We start from the raw sequence: 22,279 nt of genomic DNA, 5'->3' as shown, positions 1-22,279 counted from the left end.
AACACAAGTTTATGAATACTTTAATTAGATTTAATCGATATAATCTAATCCTTATTCATCTTTAAAAAAAACTAATGTAATATACAATTTCAACATATTTATTTCTTTTCAATTTGTACAGCAAAATTTATACATATGTTACATATCCATATAAACACAAGTTTATAAATATCTTAATTATATTAAATAAATATATTCTAACCCTTATTCATCTTTAAAAAAACTAATGTAATACACAATTTCAACATTTATTTGGAAAGATGTTCTACCTACCTGTCTCCGTCAAAGAAAACAAAACAGCCATAATTTGTTCCTGCCTGTAAAACACGTTTCGGTACTTAATAGTGGATTTTCACGCGTATCACCATGGGTATTCTGGAAAAGATTAGCGAAATTGAAAAAGAAATTGCAAGAACTCAAAAGAATAAAGGTAGATAAACTTTATTTGTGTGGCTAACAGGTGTATTTAGTCTTAATCTGCTTAGTTTATTACGGTATGTAATGTTCAAACACATTATAAATTGGTGTTTTATGTCTTGATTATCTGGAATTCATTAATTTGCTGATTGCCATTAATTTTTATAATGGCTATAGATGTATTTGGTGTCCGTGCATATTGCCGGTGAAAGGTGGTAACGCATTTTGGGTATGTCTACAGTAGGATATATTAGCTTAGGCCTTGACGAAGATTGGCATGCCGATATCGGTTCGTAAATTTACCGTAAGTCTCTTTAGATTTGTCACGGGGTGAATGTAGTTGATCGGGACAGGGCAATATCTTTCTTATTACTAGCCCAATCGTTTTTCCTTATGGGGAAGATGTGCTTTACTCTGATCCGATTTCTGTAATATGAAGTTAGTTTATATTTTCTAAGTTCAGCCCAAGAAGGGGGTTTGGGGGCTTGCCCCTGGCTTGGGGTTGTGACCTGGGAACTACTAGGTTGGGTTTATGGGGTTTGTATGATAGTGACAGTGGTTGGGGGTCGTTAGCCCCCCCCCGTTAGATCATTAGGAAGGACACGGCTTGTAGGTCAGGTTAGGGAGGGGGGGGGAAGTTTTGGTTACTTGTTTTCCATTTTTCTCGGCGTGTCCCCATAAACTTCAAAGGCAACGTTCAGCTGGGCTCTACAAGGGACTAAAAGAGTTGGAAGACCCAGGCCGACATGGCGGAGAACAATGAAATACGAAGTAGGAGATGCTGAATGGAGAAGTATTGAATTAAAAGCTCAAAATAGAGATGACGCGTGAAATTTAACTGATGCCCTTTGGTAAAGTTTTACTGTATTACAGATTTCGGACAGAAAATACATGTTTTCTTGTAGTATATAACGTGATTTGACCTTCATTTCAACTGCAAACAAACAGAACAACCAATTCGACTAACTTTTAAGGAGCCGAACTGGTTGCTGTTATTACAGGTGAAATGAAGGTGAAAACCGGTTAAATCACGTTATTTTCTACAGGAAAACATATATTTACTGTTAAAATGTTTAAATATAATGACTTTTGTTATATATATCCTGTTAAAATGATTGAATATAATGTCTTGTTCAAATTCCGTGTCACTTCACTCACGGATGTACTGCGAACGCTAACATTAGCAACGTTACTAATGTTAAACAGAGTTACCGTTACGATGTCATTGCTAACGTTAGCAATGCTACGGTAATATTAGCATGTGTATTTTAAATCATTTTTCCATATACCCTTTACACAATATAAAGAAAGGTACCTGTACTAACAAACCCACCTAACCTAACCTAGAAGTTCATAACATTAGCAACACTATATATAATGGTTTTTGTTCCGCCACTGGCTCGCTAATGCTCCCAAAAAAATCGTATGTACTGGCAGGCGATAATGTTGAGCTGCACACGCTAACATTAGCAAGGTTAATATAATGGTTCTTAAAATATAATGACTTGTTCAAATTCCGTGTCACTTCACTCACGTATGTACTGCGAACGCTAACATTAGCAACGTTACCAATGTTACACAGCCTTACCAACGTTACGATGGCATTGTTAACGTTAGCAATGCTACGGTAATACTATCATGTGTATTTTAAAGCATTTTTCCATATACCCTTTACACAACATATAAAAAGGTACAAAAAGGGTACAAAACCTAACAAGATCTAAAACCATTAGAATTAAAGAAATGAATGAATTACCTTATTTGAATGTCCTTCCTGTAAGATAGGAAGGAACGGCACTTGGGGCACTGTAAACGTTAAGGTATTACATTGTGTGCTTTAAGGAAATTATCAACATTGGATGTCTTATCAAAAAATCACCATAAAATTTAGCAAATGCTTTTAGGTATGGAGTACTGCAGTCACTATAAGTTTCTATAACTTCCTCCATTGCAAAAGACGAAAAAAAAAAGCTCACTTGAGATAACGAACACCTGACTAGGACAAAGGTTTTCACGGAAATGGATTTGGTGGGGTATGAATAGCCCACTTGAAGAGATAAGGGAAGGGGGTAGGGAAATATTAACCCCCACCCCCTGTGCAAACTTTCCATGTGTATGGGTTCGTGATTGGTTAACGGGAAAACAACGAAGTCTAGAGGGTAAACATGAAAGAACTAGAATGGGAAGCTTGTGTGAAATCGGGGTGTGACAACGTAATAACAAAATTAATAAAAGTAATATAGGAAGATAAAATGGAATGTATGATAAATAATATTTAATGGATATATAAAATGGGGTGATTTTATAAGGCATCGGATAATAAAACGTGTAATACTGGGGTCAATCGTAATATGTATACGAGGGTATTACAGAAAAGGAATGGAATAGTTAAACTGGATCAAGTAATATACTTGAATAAAGAGAGTGAAGAAGACGAATAGTTACATTTCATGGTTAGAGAAAAAGAAATCCTATTGGTGGAAGAGGAGTCTCTGACCAGAGAGGCAGGGTTTTTGCGCAGAAGGTCGAAACCTACTTTGACCAAACGAACGAACGAGAGCGACTACAACCGACAAGTAGAATGACATAAAATGAATGAAAAACACTGCTAATGTTAGCATGTTATGCTAACATTGCCGAAGCTCTACATCACACGTTGGCAGCTCTGGTTACCGTATTTTTTCATGAGACATAGCCTTTGCAATGGCGCCTCCAAAGTTTATTCAGTTATACATCCAAGAAGGTAATGTATAGAGAAGAAAAGGCTTGTTTTACCATTGTTTCCCCAGTATGTTTTCCCCACCCAAAACCCCGAGTTCCCACTGGGGGTCCCCCATTATTGTAGGATATAGATATGTATATATATACAGTATATGTATTTGTTCCATAACTGAAATACAAACCACGCTATTTGATGTGGATAATTACTTTCGGCGTAGCTGAAATGACGAGCCATTAGAATTTTAACGAGGGTTTACTACCCCGCCGCTAGTTAGTGGGGGGTTAGGGAGGGTAGCAAGCCCCCCCCCTCACACACACCTGTGCTGAGCTCACTTTGCTCTCGGCTCGGGTGCTAGACGGACGTGTCCGCTGTCACCCTCGCCTTACTGACATCCATTTTGACTGATCTTTTGTTTGCTTTTTCTTTTCTACAGTGTGTTTGTGAAGTTGGCCTCTGTGATGCGGAAGTGTCCCGGTTTACCTGACCGCCCTTGTGGGACTTATATGTCGGCGGTCGAAACGGACCCTCACACCTTATGTCCTTTCTGTAGGGGCCAACGGTGTGATAGAGATAATGTATGTGGGGAGTGGTCTACCTCCCAGTGGGAGAGGTTTTCCCGGCGCCGGAAGTAGTAGTCCAAAAGGGATATTTCTCCTTCGAAGAGTTCTTTGAAGGGGGAAAAACCCAAGGCTTCTTCTTCCGTGCCCCAAACCTCCTCCGAAGCTCCCACTTGATCGGTTTCTTCCGAGAAATTGTCGAGTGGTAGCGTAGGCCGCAGTTCTGTTGACCGATGTCGGGGTTTGGGAGAGGGAGTTGCCTCCCATAGCGAGGCAGCTCCTCCTCCTCCCCCGGGGGAGGAAATTGATTTTCATGTTAACGTTTCTAACCATGATTTGTTACAGCTTTGGGCTTCCTTGGGGCTTCAGGATTCGCCCTCCAAGGAAGCCCTGTTTGACATGATCAAGTTAGGAGCAGCTGTCAAACAGTCGCTGACTTTAGCAGAGGTCCATCCTCTGTCTATCGTCGACGTTGTGGCAGAGGCTTCTGACGAGTTGGGTCAGACCTCTGCTCCTGATGTAGCTGAAGGCTTAGTTCCCCCCTCCGAACATCCTTCGAGGGAGGAACTAAGTCCAACGGTCTCTCCTGCAGGTGATTCTCTCCCTCGAGGGAGTTCACTGACAGAGACTCCTCTTCGGAGGACTGCTGGTCAGCTGGCTGATCCTACGGCCCCCAGAGGGTGTATAAGGCGCAAAGCACGCCTTCCTCTTCGCCATAGAGGCCTTCCCTCGCCCCATAAGGGCGTAAGGAGGTGCCTCTTCGGCTCATCATCCCCGCAGTCCGCCGCAGAGGAACCTCGTTGTCGATCACCGACCCTGGCGCCCACGCATCCCGTTTTCAAGTGGGCATCGGTCCCTTTGGGGCACAAGGGACTTTCTCTCCTAGAAACTAAGTCCCTTACGCGCCAGGTATCCCCTGCGCGCCTTCAATCTCCTACGCGCTAGCGCGCTCCAGTTCCAGTTAGAGTGCGACAGCGCTCTCCTGTGCGCCAACGCTCTCCTGCACGCCCTCTTCCTGATGCGCACTGTGCGCGCCCACGATTGCCAGCGCTCGCCTACGCGCCAGCATTCTCCGACGAGTCAGCTCTTGCCTGTACGCCAACATTCTCCTGCGCGCCCACGATCTTCGGATCTGGGCGTAAAGGGGAAGATAATCTCTTCCCCTGCTCGTCGGCGCTTACCAGCATCGTCACCTACGCGCCATCGCGCGCCCTGCATGCCCACCTGTTGCAGTTCAAAATGTGCACAAGGGATATTTCCCCTGCGCGCGCGCCCAACATGTTCGCCCTTACGGGCTCAACATGATCCTGTGCACCCAAGTGCGTGCGAACAATCGCCTTCATGCGTGCGAGCGCTTATTCAGCCTGCTGCACGCTCGCCGCTATCTTCAGAACGCGCCATCGTTCGCCCACGTGTGCCCTCACCTGCGCGCCATCGATCGCCCAAGCGCGATTTAGGCGGAACTCCATCGCGCGATCCCGCGCACGAGGCTGTGGGACGGCGCACGGTCAAGTCACCGTCATCTCTTCCCCCCCCCCCCCCCCCCCCCCGCAAGCGCAGAACAGCGCGCTCGCCGGAGGGAGGGATTTCTCCAGATAGGTCCAGCAACTTGCCTTCTTTTTCTTTTCAGGCCGACCCTGCTTTGGTAACTCCTCTTAGGGATCGACCGATCCCCTTCCCTCCAAAGGGAGTTTCTGACAGCGCAGCTGTCAATTGACAGCCCTGGTTTGGGTCCCTCGTTAGAGCGGTCGTACAAGCTTTCAAGCCGGTTCTCTCTGAACTGGGACACAAAGCAATGGCGGTCTCGACTCCCCTGAAGAGGAAGAGAGGAGTGGACGTGGTAACTTCTCCAAGGGTGAAGTTGACTCCTCGGAAGTCTTTGAGGAAGGCTCCCTCCCCCCCAGATTTTCTCTCCCTCCCCTTCGGACGAGGATTTCCCGTCTTCAGGGGAGTCCCGTGAGGTGAGGCGTTCCCCCATCGCACTAATGAGGGAAACCCCACCTCGCGCAGAAAAGCCTCTCGGGTAGGGGGGAGAAGAGCCTCCCACCATCACTTCTGGAGTCCTGTATCCCTCCCAGGAGGGAGTCGAAGGACTCCAAGACAGTTCCGAAGTCGTCCTCGAGGATTAGACCAGAGCCAACCAAGCCCTCGGAGAACATCCACGAGTCCCCCCGAGAAGAGCCTCGGGGACAGGAGACTTCGCTGCCAGCCCTTCAGGAGGGGAGCTTCAAGAGTTAGAGCACGCTTTCTGGCAAGTTTTGACCCTTATGAGGAATCTCAATGGGTTTTCGGATCCAGAGATTCCTCCTCGTGAGGGCAAGGACACGGTCCTGGACCGAGTCTTTAGTACTCAGAAACCCGCTAAGGCCAGTGCGGCTCTGCCTTGGTCCCAAGGGGTTAAGAGTGCCAGAGATAAGGTCGAGGGCCAGCTCTCCGAGCTTGCCTCCTCCAGCCGGTCCAGCGCCGGGAACAAACTCCTCCCGCCTCCTCGTGTCCATCAGAGGAGGTACTTCGAGATCATGGAGGATACTTGTCTAGCTCTTCCTTTGCACCATTCTTTGGAAGAGCTTACCAAGGGAGTCCCTCTTGAGAGACTTTCCACCCGGCAGGTGGCTTTCTCGGCTATGGAGATCCTCAGCCAGAAGAAGGTAGCGAAGTGTGCCATGCAGGCAACTTCGTGGCTGGACATCTGGCTAGGGGGTCTCTAGGCATCCTGCTACGATCCGAGGACCTGTCCAAGGAAAGTACCAGGAAGGCCATGGAGACATTTCTACTCTCAGGCACTCGTACGATCGAGTTTCTAGCCCACTAAGTCTCGAACTTGTGGGCTAACACCATCTTGAAGCGTCGAGATGCGGTGTCTGAGAGGTTCCACCAGAAAGTCCCCAACACCGAGATAAGCAGGCTCAGACATTCTTCCATCTTAGGGAGAAATCTGTTTGAGCTTAAGGACGTGGAGCAGGCAGCTGAGAGGTGGAGGAAGTCCAACCAGGACTCTCTCCTGCAGAGGGCTTTAGCATCTAAGCCCTATAAACCTCCAGCAACCCAGCAACCACGTCCTACCAAGACGATGAAACCGGTAACGGCAGCGAAGACAACGGTGTCAAAGCCCTTTCATGTCAAAGACAAGAAAAGCAAAAAGTCCTCCAGGGGAGGGAAAAATCCTAGGGGGAGTGGCTGAGGCCGCAAACGCTAGGATTGGCAGTCCCCCTGCATGTCCACCAGTAGGGGGATGCCTGCAAAGTTGCGCAAGCAGGTGGCAGCAACTCGGGGCCGATTCCTGGACGATTTCCGTAATCAGTCAAGGATATCGCGTCCCGTTCATAACATCTCTACCTCCCCTGACAGCGGATCCAGTGTCGTTGAGCTCCCTTGCTATGGGATCGGCAAGGGGGCAAGCCCTTCAGGCAGAAGTCGAGACCATGTTGAAGAAGGACGTTCTCCAAGAGGTCGTCGACGGGTCCCCAGGCTTCTTCAGTCGACTCTTTCTTGTAAAGAAGGCGTCTGGAGACCAGTCATCAACCTCTCAGCTCTGAACAGGTTTGGCAAGCAGACCCCGTTCAGCATGGAGATGGCAGCAGACACGGTCAGACTTGCAGTGAGACCTCAAGACTTCATGTGTACACTGGATCTGAAGGACGCGTACTTCCAGATCCCAGTGTATCCGTCTTCAAGGAAGTACTTAAGATTCTGCCTAGACAACAAGATCACCCAGTTCAAGGTGCTGTGCTTCGGTCTCTCCACAGCACCTCAGGTTTTTACCAGTGTGTTCACCCTGATATCATCGTGGGCACACAGGATCGGCATCCGTCTCCTCCGTTATCTGGACGTCTGGCTGGTCCTAGCAGACTCGGAGTCAGCCCTTCTTCGACACCGAGACGAACTTCTGAGACTCTGCCAAGATCTGGGGATCCTGGTAAATCTCGAGAAGTGTTCTCTGCTACCTACTCAAAGACTGGTATATCTAGGCATAATAATAGACTCCAATCTCGACAAAGCCTTCCCATCAGACGACAGGATAGCAAGGCTGAGGAGGATCACGAGTCCTTTGCTCAGACGAGAGGAACTCCCAGCCCAATCGTGGTTACGTCTCCTCGGCCACCTCTCATTCCTGGCCCGTCTAGTTCCCAACGGTCGCCTCAGAATGAGATCTCTGCAATGGCAACTCAAGTCCCGGTGGAATCAAGGACACGATTCCCCGGACGTCATGATCCTGATGGGTCCTGCGGAATGGACGGACCTCCAGTGGTGGGTGACAGACGAGAACCTACGAAAGGGAGTGGATCTTCTCGTCCTCCCCCCGGATTTGATGCTGTTTTCGGACGCTTCAAAGAAAGGGTGGGGGGCCCACGTTCTGCACCACAGGACCTCAGGCCTGTGGTCAGAATCAGAAAAGTGCCTCCATATAAATCTGCTAGAAATGAAGTCTGTATTCCTGGCTCTCCAACAGTTCCAACAATACCTGGCGGGTCACTCTGTGGTGGTGATGAGCGACAACACCACAGTAGTGGCTTACATCATCAAGCAGGGAGGTACCTTTTCAGAGCAGCTATCCCATCTCGCAGTAGAGATACTGAGATGGACCGAAGTCCACTTGATTCCACTATTGGCTCGCTTCATTCCAGGCAAGAGGAATGTGGTCGCCGACAGTCTGAGCAGAGCGTCTCAGATAGTGAGTACCAAGTGGTCTTTAGATCATCTAGTAGCCAACAAATTCCTGACTTTGTGGGGTTCCCCGACTGTGGACCTGTTCGCTACAGCGTTGAACTTCAAGCTTCCGCTGTACTGCTCCCCAGTCCCGGATCCCAAGGCACTGGCATGATGCCTTTCAACAACGATGGGACAACATCGACGTTTATGCCTTTCCCCCGTTCTGTCTGATGAGGAGGGTACTCAACAAGACCAGAATATCGGTCAATCTCTCGATGACCCTAATAGCTCCGCTATGGCATCATGCGGAATGGTTTCCGGACCTTCCGCAACTCCTAACGGAACTTCCACGACACGAGCTACTCAAACAACCACACGCCAACATCTTTCACAAAGCCGCAGCTGCGTGAAGTCGAAGCGATTGATTGATTGATTTATATGCCTGAAAACTATAAATCAATCAATCAATCGCTTCGACTTCACGCCTGGAGACTATCCAGCATCTCCTTGCAGAGAGAGGTTTTTCGCAACAAGTTATGAACAGGATGTCTGGACACTTGTGAAGGTCATCCGCAGGGGTCTACCAGGCAAAGTGGAGAGTTTTCTGTGGTTGGTGTCGTGGAAGGGGTATCTCTCCAATCAATGCCACTATTCCAGCAATAGTGGAATTCTTCGTGTATTTACGAGAAGAAATGCACCTTTCAGTCTCGGCAGTGGAAGGCTATCGCTCAGCCTCAAGTCTAGCCTTCAGGCTCAAAGGAGTGGGCATTTCTTCGCTGGAACTTTCCATACTCATACGAAGTTATTAACTTACCTGCCCTCAGTCGGAAGTGAGACCTCCTCCATGGAACGTGGTTCGAGTTCTCAGGTCTCTTAAGAGACCTCCCTACGAACCATTACGCCAGGCTTCAGATCGCCACCTAACTTGGAAGACGGTGTTCCTACTAGCTTTGGCCTCGGCCAAGCGAGTCGGTGAACTTCATGGTCTCTCGTATGACATCGCCCATTCAAGGGGATGGGGGGAGGTAACGTTCAGATTCGTCCCTGAGTTTGTTGCTAAGACTCAGAATCCGGGAGTGCTGGACCCACGGTTCGACTCTTTCCAGGTTTTGAGTCTTCGTTCTGTAACAGCTGACCCAGACCATCTCCTACTGTGCCCAGTAAGGAGTCTGAGGCTGCATCTTGAAAGAACAGCAGCAGTTCATCCCCAAGTGCAGGCATTGTTTGTGAGCACTGGGAAGATGAAGAGAAGGGTTACCAAGAATACCATCTCGGCATGGATTCGGAAGGTAATACACCTATCCCTGAATCCTGACCCTCTTCCGTCGCGTCGCCCTAGAGCGCATGATGTCAGGAGCGTAGCTACGTCCCTGGCCTTCAAAAAGAACTTCTGAGTGACGCAGGTTCTACAAGCAGGGGTGTGGAAGCATCAGACGACCTTCACAGCCCACTACCTGCAAGACGTGACCAACAGGAGACTCGATACGTTCTCTATCGGTCCTGTGGTGGGTGCAAAACAGCTGGTTTAAACCTCAGGCTCCTTAGTGGACAAGTAGCAGAGGGTTGAGGGAATTGTTACCCGGTCTTAGTCTGCATGAATGAAAAGGTATGTCTGGCCCTTATTCTTTTCTTCATCCTCCCCTCTCTTGGGGGAAAGCAGCATCCTGGGTTCTCTGCACAGCTGACCTCAAACCACTGCAGGTAAACCATGTTTCTTTGTGTTCCTAGCATTAAGTTAATACTGTCACGTCCCCATACCCTGACAAGGTGGTATTGGGAGAGTCCTAGCTTAAAGTTTCCATCTAAAGGGCGTCACGTCAACTTCCTAGGACGAGTCACTCTTCAACCTTCACACACAGCTTACGTAGGCCGCAGCCCTTGCATAGCAAGGTTCTAGCGAGGTGCAGGGACTCCTTATTGTTGAGTGCTGACACACTCAGATATTGAGTCCCCAGGCAAAGCCAAAAGCCAGTACTGGCCGGGACTTACCACCCTTCCTAAGGGTTGAGTCACCCGTATTGAATAGCGTGGTTTGTATTTCAGTTACGGAACAAATGACAAATTCGTAGGTAATTTGTATTTTTCAATATTTAACTTAGCCGGTGATTATAATAGCTGCAACTCTGTTGCTCGACAGAAAAACTCTACGGAAAAATTCGCCAGCGATCGCTACACAGGTAGGGGGTGTACTCAACAGCGCCATCTGTCGTTCAGATACCCAGTACTCATTGTAAACAAAGAACTCAATTTTCTCTCTGTCGGGCTACCGGCAAGACCTACTAATTCGCTGATGCTAACTGGATTTGTTTTCACAACTATTTGGTGAAGTACACTATTCTAGTTTTGAGCTTTCGCTATGCAGGTGTTTTATCTTCATCTTAAAACTTGAACTCGTTTTGGATAGATTTAATTATGGTGACAAAGAGAGTATGGACTTTCTTGCACTTTTAAATGGCCGACCCTTCCCTTAGACGGAAGTGTGTTTAGGCTTTTAGTAATTATCTTATCACGTTATAGATTTTCCTCTATATATTTTATATCTCTCCGCCTTTATTAGGCCTCTTCGATTAACTTTCCATTTTTTATAAACATATAAAAATAGATTTTAATGCTTTGTTTATATAGACCTTTCCTGAGAGTAGGCGGTCCTAACTTGGAAACCGAAGTTAATCAACGTTGAGCCCTTTATATCGTCTTTAGCTTTTATAGAGCTAAGGTTTTAAAACTTTTTAAATGTAATATTTTATGAAAGAATTTCTTTGATAGTCTTCGTACTGTTTTCAAAGATGAACTAACGTTTAGTTTTTTATGCTACGCAGTTGTTGACGTTCAGGACGTTCAACATGCGCTCTATCGTTACGATAGAGAGAGAGTGTATCACGGTTTCACTTTGCAGTAAGAGTAAATCGATTCTGACGTTTTGTTCATTCTTTCTTAGCTTAAATGTTTTAAATTCTAATTTAAAGGAACTTTTTATTTGAAAAACCTTTCAGTTTTTTCCTTTAGTCAAATAACATGTTTTTTTTGACGATATATAATTGGGCTCTTCTCTTAGGTGCGAAATCAAGAGAGAAAGAGAGAGAGAGATAGAGACGGAGGGAGAGAGAGGAGAGAAAACGTTCCGTTCAAGCGGGTAACGTTGTTCTCGTGTTACTCACGTCCCTAGTCGCTGTACGGGGAGGAAGGATAAAACGTTTTTAGGTTTTTATTCTCGTCCCCAGGCTATGTGCGGTGAGAGATTGAAAACGTAGTTATATGAACTAGTGTTTAGTCTCTTTCCCAGCCACTGATTTTTCTTTTCATCTTAAAATATGTTTTCTGTTTTTTGCTGGTATTATGAGCTTGCATTATACGACTAATTTCGCAATTACTACCTTTTAATGAAGGGTAGAATTGCGTATTTCAGGTAGAAATTAGTGCAAAACAGAAAATCGAAGTGATAAAGGGATATGCGCAAAGTGTTACAGTGTTGCGTCCGAGGGGCAAAGTGTTACAGTGTTGCGTCCGAGGGTTCGTCTGTTCGTGCCTGTCGTTCACCTAGTCCGGGACCTCTTACAAGCTCCCAAGCCCAGGGGAGAAGTAATGTCAAACGACTTATGGGTTCGAGAGGCCTTGACCAACGAACAGACGTTTTCCCTCTATGGTATCGGGTGTATCTTACCAAGATCTCCCCTACCATAAGACGAGAGAGACGTTGTTTCTCCTCGCCATCCGTAGGCTTTTCGCATAAGAAACCTGTCACAAGGTTTCGAAGCCCTTAAGCGAAAGTCAGTCCTTTCAGGACAGGTCCAGCGTCCTGGTTACAGCCATTAGGACAGCTCTGACCCTATGCAGTCATCGGATAACTGCTCGCCGCCTAACAAAAGCGGAACACAGACTCCGAGAGTCTTTTTTGTAGGCAAAGTGTTGCGGTCACAGACGTTACCCTCGTCTATTACTACAACCATTTCCGTTGATCCTTAAGGGGTTGTATGGCAAAACATGCAGTATATGCTTGCCTCCCTTATGGAAGACTATTCTGCCGATTAGTCCGTTGAGTCTAGTCGTTTATCTCATCGATATCCTGGCTTTCAGCCAACCTAACGTTCCTTTGTGCTTACTGTTGACGTTGGCGTAGCTTAGTCACGTCAGTCAGGTTGTTTAGAACCACACTCGATGCGGTCTCGTGTGGTTTTTCAGCCACATTTGGACGTTAGGCCACTGGCTGATGCTCCTGTTGACGTTCAAGACGTTCACTAACAATCGGAGTTGACTTGTTTTGACGCTGTGCGTCAACCTCCGCATTCTAGAGTTGTTTTGACTGCTCAGTCTAGGCAGTCAAAGCAGTCTCGAGTGGACGCTGTGCGTCCTCACGCACCTGTTGTGGTTGACAGTTCAGTTGTTGACAGTTCACAGACTGTCAAGCAGTTACATGACGTTGCGTTCTGGTCCGCTACTAATGCACCAGTGAGAGACTCAGCTTTTATCGGACAAGGTTCCTGTAGATGAGGAAGTTGCTGTTCTCCCTCCTACTGATATTCCCTTGAGGACTCTGTCAGATGGAGAGGAGCCTAAAGCTGCTTAGCCTCCTATGGACTTTAATTAAATCATGATGATTTTTTTTTTTTAAGGATCTTCGTCCGGATCTTTTTGTAACTGCTGCTCCTCGTTCGCCTAAACGTCAGAGCTTACACTAGGCCTAGCTACTTCGAAGCCGTTGTTTTTAAGCTAGTGCTCTCTCGCTCTCCTAGAGAGCGTTACGTTGGCTAGACGACTGGTTTTTCACCAGGAGGAGTTTGGGGGATACAGCCTTTGCTTTCCCTTCTTTTAAACTGGTTTATAGAGCGAGAGTCTGATATGACACGAGAGAAGTTCTCGGCTTGGGAGTTCATGCCTCTGCCCAGATAGACTTCTCAATTCTGGTAAACTCTCCCTGGCGCCTAGCCAGGAGACGCTCCAAGTTGTTTACAGGTCAACTTCACAGCTGTTGTCGAGCCTTTGAAGTTTTGCTGTACTATTATGTCACGCATAACAAGGCTTTCAGGGATGGTAAACGGTTCCGCCTCAGTCGCAAACCCCGTCTGTTGCCACACCTGCTCCCGTAGACCCTAAATGGGCTTTGCTGCAAGACATGCAGTCCAAGCTTGCGTCCTTGATAGAGGACTTAAATGCGGAGAAGAACCTTCTGGCCAACAACCTTCCAACTGGTCGGTTGTGCGCCCTGTTGACGCTGAGGTAACCTACTCGCGTCTGCCAGTTGAGGTGGTTCCTCCACCGATGCGACCCAGTGTGGGTTGCCAGCCGCACGTTGACGTTAAGCGACGCTCGGAGGTGGTTGTTGACGTTCAGGACGTTCAACAACCAGCAGAGGTGACTTGTTTTGACGCAGTGCGTCAACCTCAGCAACCCGGTAGGGTGTTGACTGCACAACCCAGACGGTCTAGACAGTCTCGGGTTGACGCTGTGCTTCCTCGCGCACCCATGGTTGTTGACAGTTCACAGACTGTGCAGCAGTTCCATGATATTGCGTCCGGCTCCGTCACGCATGCACCAGTGCGACCGGATTCAGCGAGCCAGACGTTGCCCACTCCGTTGCCGTTTCCTCATCAGTTTCGGATGAGGAACCCTCTGATGAGGACGTTGCTGAACAACAAGACGATCAGCCCCCAGCCCTGCTATCCATCCAGAAGATGCTGAAGAAGGAACGCTGCTCAGTCAGGCTGTGGATGAGTCTGGTAGGGACATTGTCATCCGTGGATCAATTTGTGTCACTAGGAAGACTACACCTCCGTCCTCTTCAATACCATCTAGCTTTTCACTGGAAAAAGGACAAGACGCTAGAAGCGGTCTCGATCCCGGTTTCCGAAAAGATAAAGTCTTGTCTGACTTGGTGAAAGGACAATATCAACCTAAGAGAGGGTCTTCCCCTGGCTGTTCAGACTCCCAACCACGTTCTCTTCTCGGACGCATCGGACGTAGGCTGGGGTGCGACATTAGACGGTCGGGAATGCTCGGGAATATGGAACTCGAGTCAAAGGACAATGCATTTCAACTGCAAGGAGCTACTGGCAGTACGTCTGGCCTGGAAAAGCTTCAGGTCTCTCCTTCAAGGCAAAGTGGTGGAGGTGAACTCGGACAACACCACGGCTTTGGCGTACATCTCCAAGCAAGGAGGGACCTACTCTCTGACGTTGTACGAGATCGCAAGGGACCTCCTCACCTGGTCAAAAGGTCTAAACTTATCACTAGTAACGAGGTTCATCCAAGGCAACTTGAATGTCATGGCAGATTGTCTCAGTCGGAAGGGACAAATAATTCCAACAGAATGGACCCTCCACAAGGATGTATGCAAGAGACTTTGGGCCACCTGGGGCCAGCCAACCATAGATCTCTTCGCAACCTCGATGACCAAGAGGCTCCCAATATTTTGCTCACCAATCCCGGACCCAGCAGCAGTTCATATAGATGCCTTTCTCCTAGATTGGTCACATCTAGATCTATATGCATTCCCTCCGTTCAAGATTGTCAACAAGGTACTGCAGAAGTTCGCCTCTCACGAAGGGACAAGGTTGACGCTAGTTGCTCCCCTCTGGCCCGTGAGAGAATGGTTCACCGAGGTACTTCGATGGCTAGTAGACGTTCCCAGAACACTTCCCCTAAGGGTGGACCTTCTACGTCAGCCACACGTAAAGAAGGTACACCAAGGCCTCCACGCTCTTCGTCTGACTGCCTTCAGACTATCGAAAGACTCTCGAGAGCTAGAGGCTTTTCGAAGGAGGCAGCCAGTGCGATTGCTAGAGCAAGGAGAACATCCACCCTTAGAGTCTACCAATCGAAGTGGGAAATCTTCCGAAACTGGTGCAAGTCAGTATCCGTATCCTCGACCAGTACCTCTGTAACTCAAATAGCTGACTTCCTCTTATATCTGAGGAAAGAACGATCTCTTTCAGCTCCCACTATCAAGGGTTACAGAAGCATGTTGGCATCAGTCTTCCGTCACAGAGGCTTAGATCTTTCCAACAATAAAGATCTACAGGACCTCCTTAAGTCTTTTGAGACCACGAAGGAGCGTCGTTTGGTTACACCTGGTTGGAATTTAGACGTGGTACTAAGATTCCTTATGTCAGACAGGTTCGAGCCGCTACAATCAGCCTCCCTGAAAGATCTCACCTTAAAGACTCTTTTCCTGGTATGCTTAGCCACAGCTAAAAGAGTCAGTGAGATTCATGCCTTCAGCAAGAACATCGGATTCTCATCTGAAACGGCTACATGTTCTCTACAACTTGGTTTTCTAGCCAAAAACGAGCTGCCTTCTCGACCTTGGCCAAAATCGTTCGATATTCCAAGCTTATCGTATGGTTGGAAATGAACTAGAAAGAGTCTTATGCCCTGTAAGAGCTCTTAAGTTCTATTTAAAACGAACTAAACCTTTACGAGGCCCGTCTGAAGCTTTATGGTGTTCAGTTAAGAAACCATCTTTGCCTATGTCAAAGAATGCTTTATCCTATTTTATCAGACTGTTAATACGAGAAGCTCATTCCCATCTGAATGAGGAAGACCAAGCTTTGCTGAAGGTAAGGACACACGAAGTTAGAGCTGTCGCAACTTCTGTGGCCTTTAAACAAAATAGATCTCTGCGAAGTATAATCGACGCAACCTATTGGAAAAGCAAGTCAGTGTTCGCGTCTTTTTATCTTAAGGATGTCCAGTCTCTTTACGAGAACTGCTACACTCTGGGACCATTCGTAGCAGCGAGTGCAGTAGTGGGTGAGGGCTCCACCACTACAATTCCCTAATTCCATAACCTTTTTAATCTTTCTCTTGAAATGTTTTTATTGTTGTTTTTGGGTTGTCCGGAAGGCTAAGAAGCCTTTCGCATCCTAGTTGATTTGGCGGGTGGTCAAAGTCATTTCTTGAGAAGCGCCTAGATTAGAGGTTTTGATGAGGTCCTGTTGTATGAGTTGCAACCCTTGATACTTCAGCTCCTAGGGGTCGCTCAGCATCCTAAGAGGATCGCGAGGCTCCGTAAGGAAGACGTACTTAAAAAGGCAGAGTAATTGTTCAAGTCGACTTCCTTACCAGGTACCTATTTATTTTGTTTAGTTATTTTGATAACTTCTAAAATGAAATAAAAATTCTTAGCTCATATGATGTAAACATATTTTGCTGGTCTCTACCCACCCCCCTGGGTGTGAATCAGCTATTATAATCACCGGCTAAGTTAAATATTGAAAAATGTTATTTTGATAATAAAATAAATTTTTGAATATACTTACCCGGTGATTATAAATTAAAGGACCCTCCCTTCCTCCCCAATAGAGACACAGTGGACCGAGGAGAAAATTGAGTTCTTTGTTTACAATGAGTACTGGGTATCTGAACGACAGATGGTGCTGTTGAGTACACCCCCTACCTGTGTAGCGATCGCTGGCGAATTTTTCCGTAGAGTTTTTCTGTCGAGCAGCAGAGTTGCAGCTATTATAATCACCGGGTAAGTATATTCAAAAATTTATTTTATTATCAAAATAACATTTTTCCTAACTATACAAACCTTAGCTATTTAATCAAACTTGCCCACCAGCCCTATCCCCCGTGAAGTCCTACCTCTAAGCAAAGTGAGCTCAGCACAGGTGTGTGTGAGGGGGGGTAGCAAGCTACCCTCCCTACCCCCCCGTTAACTAGTGGTGGGGTAGTAAACCCTCGTTAAAATTCTAATGGCTCGTCATTTCAGCTACAGTACGCCGAAAGTAATTACCCATATTAAATAGCTAAGGTTTGTATTGTTAGGAAAAATACAAATTACCTACGAATTTGTCATATTTCTGAAACAGTTCATTTGCGATGGGAAAGAGTGTCATTTTAGAAGAGTGCGGAATTTTTTCTATAGAAAAAAGTAGTTTTTTCCTAGGTTACATTGCCCTGTAATACAGTAAAATAATACCGGCCCTTTACGTCAATAGGCGTAGGAGGAGGTGATGATTTCAAACCATGTTTCGGTTATAAAAGTGTATGTAGCAAATATATGATACTTTAATTTCTAGCCAAATACATGAACTATGTATTTTTCCTGTGTGCTATCTTTCAATGGCAATAATATCATGTTAAGTAGGAGATGATGAATGGAGAAGTTTTGATTTAAAAGCTCAAGATAGAGACGACTGGCAAAATCTAACCGAGGCCCCTTGCGTCAATATGTGTAGGAGATGATGAGGAATGACCTTGTGTTTTATCTATTTCTGGTCATGAATATTAAGGCGAAAAACTCAGTGCTGAGTTTTCCTAAATCATATAAAAACGGTAGAATTATAGTTATGGACGGAACAACACTTTGAACAAAAACAGTTTTTCCTGTAGTAAATAATAACCTTTCACTGAATTTGACCTTCATTTCAACGGGAAACAAACTAAAAACCCATGTGACCGACTGAGAACAGGGATATTTTTTAGAAATCTAATGGATTTTGCTCCGACGTGCGCTCGCTTCTCAAGGAAAATGAAAAACATCGAGCTCCAATATACTGGCAAGCGGTACATGCTGAACTGTCCACGCTTACCCATTGATTATTATTCCTTAGATAATTAAGCTTTTATTTCCAGTGAATATAAGTGTCACTTTCGAAGGAAACAGACTTTTTTTCCTACATGATGCACCTATTTTTTTAAGTAGAAAAGCTTTATCTGTCCGTAACTATAATAAAACCATAAAACCAATTATGGGGATCCCATTGGGAAAGGGGTTTTATTTTGGGAAACCCCAAAAGGAGTGCTTTGCAGTAGATATAATGGTCAGAAATGTATAATAAACTCAAGAAAACCTGTAGGAAAAATTCATAATTACCTATAATTCATATCACATACTTCAGATGGATTTTGCTCCGCCATGGCTTGCTTTGCTCGCAAGGAAACAGTCTCACTACTACTCTATTCTGGCAAGCGGTACCCTGATTTGGTGTACAAGCCTCTTGCTTGCATAGGAAATGGGAATTTCCTTCCCATTTTCTAGGTGTTCTTAAGCAGTGACCGTCTTATTGCAAAATCCATGTCCGTCGTATTGTAAAACCTCTACACAAAAACACCACCTGACATTCCCCACCTAACCTAACTGAAGACCTATGTCCTTACCTATTTACCTACCACGGGTTTACACCCCCCTGCTATCTCCCCCTTAGACTCCCATATTCTTTGCTTGTCCTGTAGAGCAGGGGAACCCTATTCTCTACAGGACCTCCATGGTCGTTTTATGATGTTCATTTGGTAGCATTTAATTTCACAATGCCTATTGCTTGCTTACTGTTAGATCATCACTATTGAAACACTCGCAGAATAAGAAAGTCTTCAGTTTCCTCTTGAAAAAGCCTTAACGTCTCCAATTATTCGGATGTCTCATGGGAGCTTATTCTTTATTCTTAGGGCTGCATATTTAAAAGCTCTAGAGCCTACAGTAGACATGTATCTAGGTTCTAATAGTTTGAAACCATCCATAATATTCTTGTGTAAGGACAATTTGTTTGCTCCACAATATGTAGCAATTCTCTTACATATTTCGGATGACCAGTTCTGATAGCCGGGTGGGTTATTGTACATTATTTAAACTCAATTCTTGCTTTAACTGGCAGCCAATGTAGATTAATTAGTATAGGAGTGATCCATTCTCTGGGTGGGACACCTTTTATCAGTCTTGACCCAATCAATTACATTGACACAATAATATATATTAACAGAACCAAATATAGCTGTACTTACATTATTCGGAGTCACAGAAGTCAGATTCTTCGGGTAATATCATTCACTTTCCAAGGAACAAGTTTTTTTTTGTGGTAGATGATATATACTGGCAATTTGCAAAGAAAAAGGAAAAGGATTTTGCAATGAACTCATGGGGTGCAAGGAACAATGTTGCAGTGATCTGACAGATATCCTTCAAATATTGTTTCTGGATAATGTAAGTCATACAAGTGGTTGCTTCCCGTATTTTAGGACACGCTGCTGTGCTTCAATCATGTTGTGTACACTGGGATCATTTGGGCCCTTAAAATTAAGGCTGTGGTTAAAAGTGCGATGTTGAAGAAATTGATCCCCGATATTATTATAATCCTTCCAATAGTCCGAAATTATTGGAGTTTTAGGATGAAAAAATCCTAATAATAAAGGAATCAATGTCTTCGCTAAATGATCCTCGACAACCCTGAATAGTCTCGCGTGTTTCCCAGTCAATCCTGACCAACTCCCGGCTTTAATCTTGCTACCAACATTCCCTTTCTACTTTCCAAACTTACTCTCTTCTACCTCTATGATATGTCCTGGTCTCCCAATTTTCTTGCTGTCCATCGTCAAAATATCATCACACGTCCCGGCAGAAATTGTACTAGTCCACAAGCATGTGTTCAAAATTTTTGTATATACAGTAATGCAGGTCATGTTTTGGGGTGCACTATAGGTAAAGCAAGCTAACAATCAAAACTTCTTCACAAGATAGTTTGGATCGTTCAAAAAAAGCTTCTAGGTTATGGGGCAATCTTCCTTTACCAAAAGCTATTTGCTGTTTGAACACCGATAAAGAAAAGTGGGCTTGCCATTGTGCGTTGATTTTTCATCGTAAACGTAACCCATTTCACCAACACTAAACTTGGAACAAATGCTGGAATAATCAACCGGGAGTCCTATCATACATAAATAAGATGTAAACTCCTGTTGCTAGGTAAACTTTATAACCCTTTACAATTTTGGATTTATTGATTTTTAAAATGTTTCGGAAATATCAGGTCGAACTTAATCACTCTCGGAATGATACGTTGCCATCTTCGTGCTCTGGGGGCTAGAATGGACGTCTCAAACCTACGCTTGATGCTCCCATTACCCTGTTCAAATTTTGGAAATATTGAATTGAGTGGATAAAAAAAGCCCTGTGGCAATTTTCTGGGTCAAGTAGGGGCGGATTTGGGTTGTTTCAAATTACAGGTACCATGCTTGCCGACTTGTTCAATAGTCAGCTGCTAAACCGCTGCAGAATTTATCAAAATATCATCTAAAGTAAATTCTAGGAACTACAGGAGCGGGGAAGTTCATGTCGTGGCACAGAGCATGTTTTACTTATAAATTTCAAGACAGTTTTGATGGTTTACAAATAATTCTATATCTGAAGAGTTTTTATTCTTTATATATTTTTGATATAGTTGAAAATAAAGAATTTCTGAGGCTTGGTTGTCATCATATATACATAATGACCTATAATTCATATCCTATTCTTCAAATGGTTTCTTTCAGTCTCTAAATGCAAACCATTTCGCTCTTTTTAGGGAAATATACTTTCGGCGAAGCTGGAAACTAACCATAAGACTTTTAGCAAGGTATAACGACCCACCGTTATTTAGCGGGGAATAGGGGAAAGTACCAGCTACCCCACTCACACTCACACCTGTGCTATATTGCCAATTTTACTTTTGGCTCGGGGGAGTGAGGACGGTTCATTTTCTCTCCTCCGTTAACAAACTGGCTTTGACTTTCTCTTTCTGAAGTGTACTGCATGCAGGCTCTGTTTGTAGGACTCTATTGGTATTGCGTGTCGGGAGTGACCATCCTCCCAGTTTGTGAGATTGGTAGGAAGTCTAAAGGTATTTTCTCCTTTGGGGTCTTCTGCAAAGGCAAAGAAACCCAGATTTCCTTTGCCATCAGCTTGATCCCTCCACTCTGACTCTGCTTGCTCGTTCACCTCTGGAGGAGAGTCGAGTAAAATTGATGGCTGCTCTATAGGTACAGTAATGCACCGATAGAGCTCGCGACCCCTGGAAAACCCGTAGGTGCTGACATCGTTGCTTTCCCTGCTTATCTTTTCGGGTAGGATTGTTTCTTCTTCCAGCTAGTGTGCGGACTTATCCTGGAACTGAGTGGCGGGAATGCAGCACCTTCACTTCTCTGGTTGAGACTGACCAAGATTCCCTGTGTCCGGCCTGCAGAGGACGTTCGTGTACGCAGGAGGATACCTCATCTAAGAATATGACACCTGATGCTCTGGATGTTTTGAGAACTAGCGTCCATCTTTGATTTGATATTTAGAATTTAATTAAAATAGATACTGGAGAGAAAGTAAACAAGAAAAATGTCAATGTCGCACTCATTTTATTTTTTTATTAGGAAGAGCATTACTATAATTACGATCCATCAAACTAGTTATTCATGTCTATCTTATTTGCAAACTCTGACTTCCTTGATATTTTGTTACTGTTAAATGCCGGGAGTGGTCATCCTCCCAGTGGGAGAGGTTTGGTAGAAGGCTCAAGAAGAAGGTCAAGAGGGATTCGTTGCCTTCGGGGTCATCCTCAAAGGGGAAGAAACCTCAGCTTCCTTCGGTTTCTCGATCTCTACCCGAAGCTCTTCCTTGGTCACCCTGTGCGGGGGAGCTATCGAACAGGAGCGATGACCCTCTAACACTTGAACAACCCTTAAAGAAGGACTCTGTCGCTTTCCCAAGCGAAGTGGCGCTGTCCTCTTTCTCAGGTGACTTTTTCTGTTGATGTTGTACTCCAGCTGTGGACTTTCTTGGGGATTGATGGTCCCCTGTCAAAGGAGGGTTGCCTTGAGCTGGTTCAGTTAGGGACACAGAGGAAGTGCACACCAGCTTACTCAGAGATTGACCATGGTCCTCTTAGAATCTCCGATGGTTTTGCACTGGCATAGTCTCCAGTGTCCCAATTTGTGAAAGTCTCTGCTCCTGTACTGCCTTTGTCGTCTTCGTCTGCGGCAGTTCCTGATCATAGTGCTGATGACAGTGCTCTCCCTCGTTCTGAGCTTGCTCAGCTAACAAAGGGAGGGCAAAGTCCCAAGGTTGTTCCTTCAACTCACGATGGACATCTTTCCCATGTGGGGGTTCGGTCTTCCCCGTAGTAGTCTCCACCACGTGAGGCTAAGAGTAGGTTATTGTACTCTTTCATGCCTTTCTCTAGCCCCTCAGAGTGTT

At 45.5% G+C, this 22,279-nt stretch overlaps 1 protein-coding gene across 1 annotated transcript in view; it reads left to right on the top strand.

Moving 5' to 3' along the window:
- Positions 1–287: 287 nt before the first annotated feature.
- Positions 288–22,279, top strand: part of LOC137624426 (developmentally-regulated GTP-binding protein 2-like) — a 72,458-nt gene continuing 50,466 nt past the window's right edge. Inside the window, exon 1 of the mRNA XM_068355174.1 lies at positions 288–430. Within this exon, the coding sequence (XP_068211275.1) occupies positions 367–430 (64 nt within the window). The 5' untranslated portion in view covers positions 288–366. The remainder of the gene's footprint in view (positions 431–22,279) is intronic.

Source organism: Palaemon carinicauda, chromosome 31 (genome assembly GCF_036898095.1).
Source record: "Palaemon carinicauda isolate YSFRI2023 chromosome 31, ASM3689809v2, whole genome shotgun sequence".
Taxonomy (NCBI): Eukaryota; Metazoa; Arthropoda; class Malacostraca; order Decapoda; family Palaemonidae; genus Palaemon; species Palaemon carinicauda.
The sequence above is the reverse complement of the archived record's forward strand: the minus strand, read 5'-3'. Positions and strand labels throughout refer to the sequence as shown.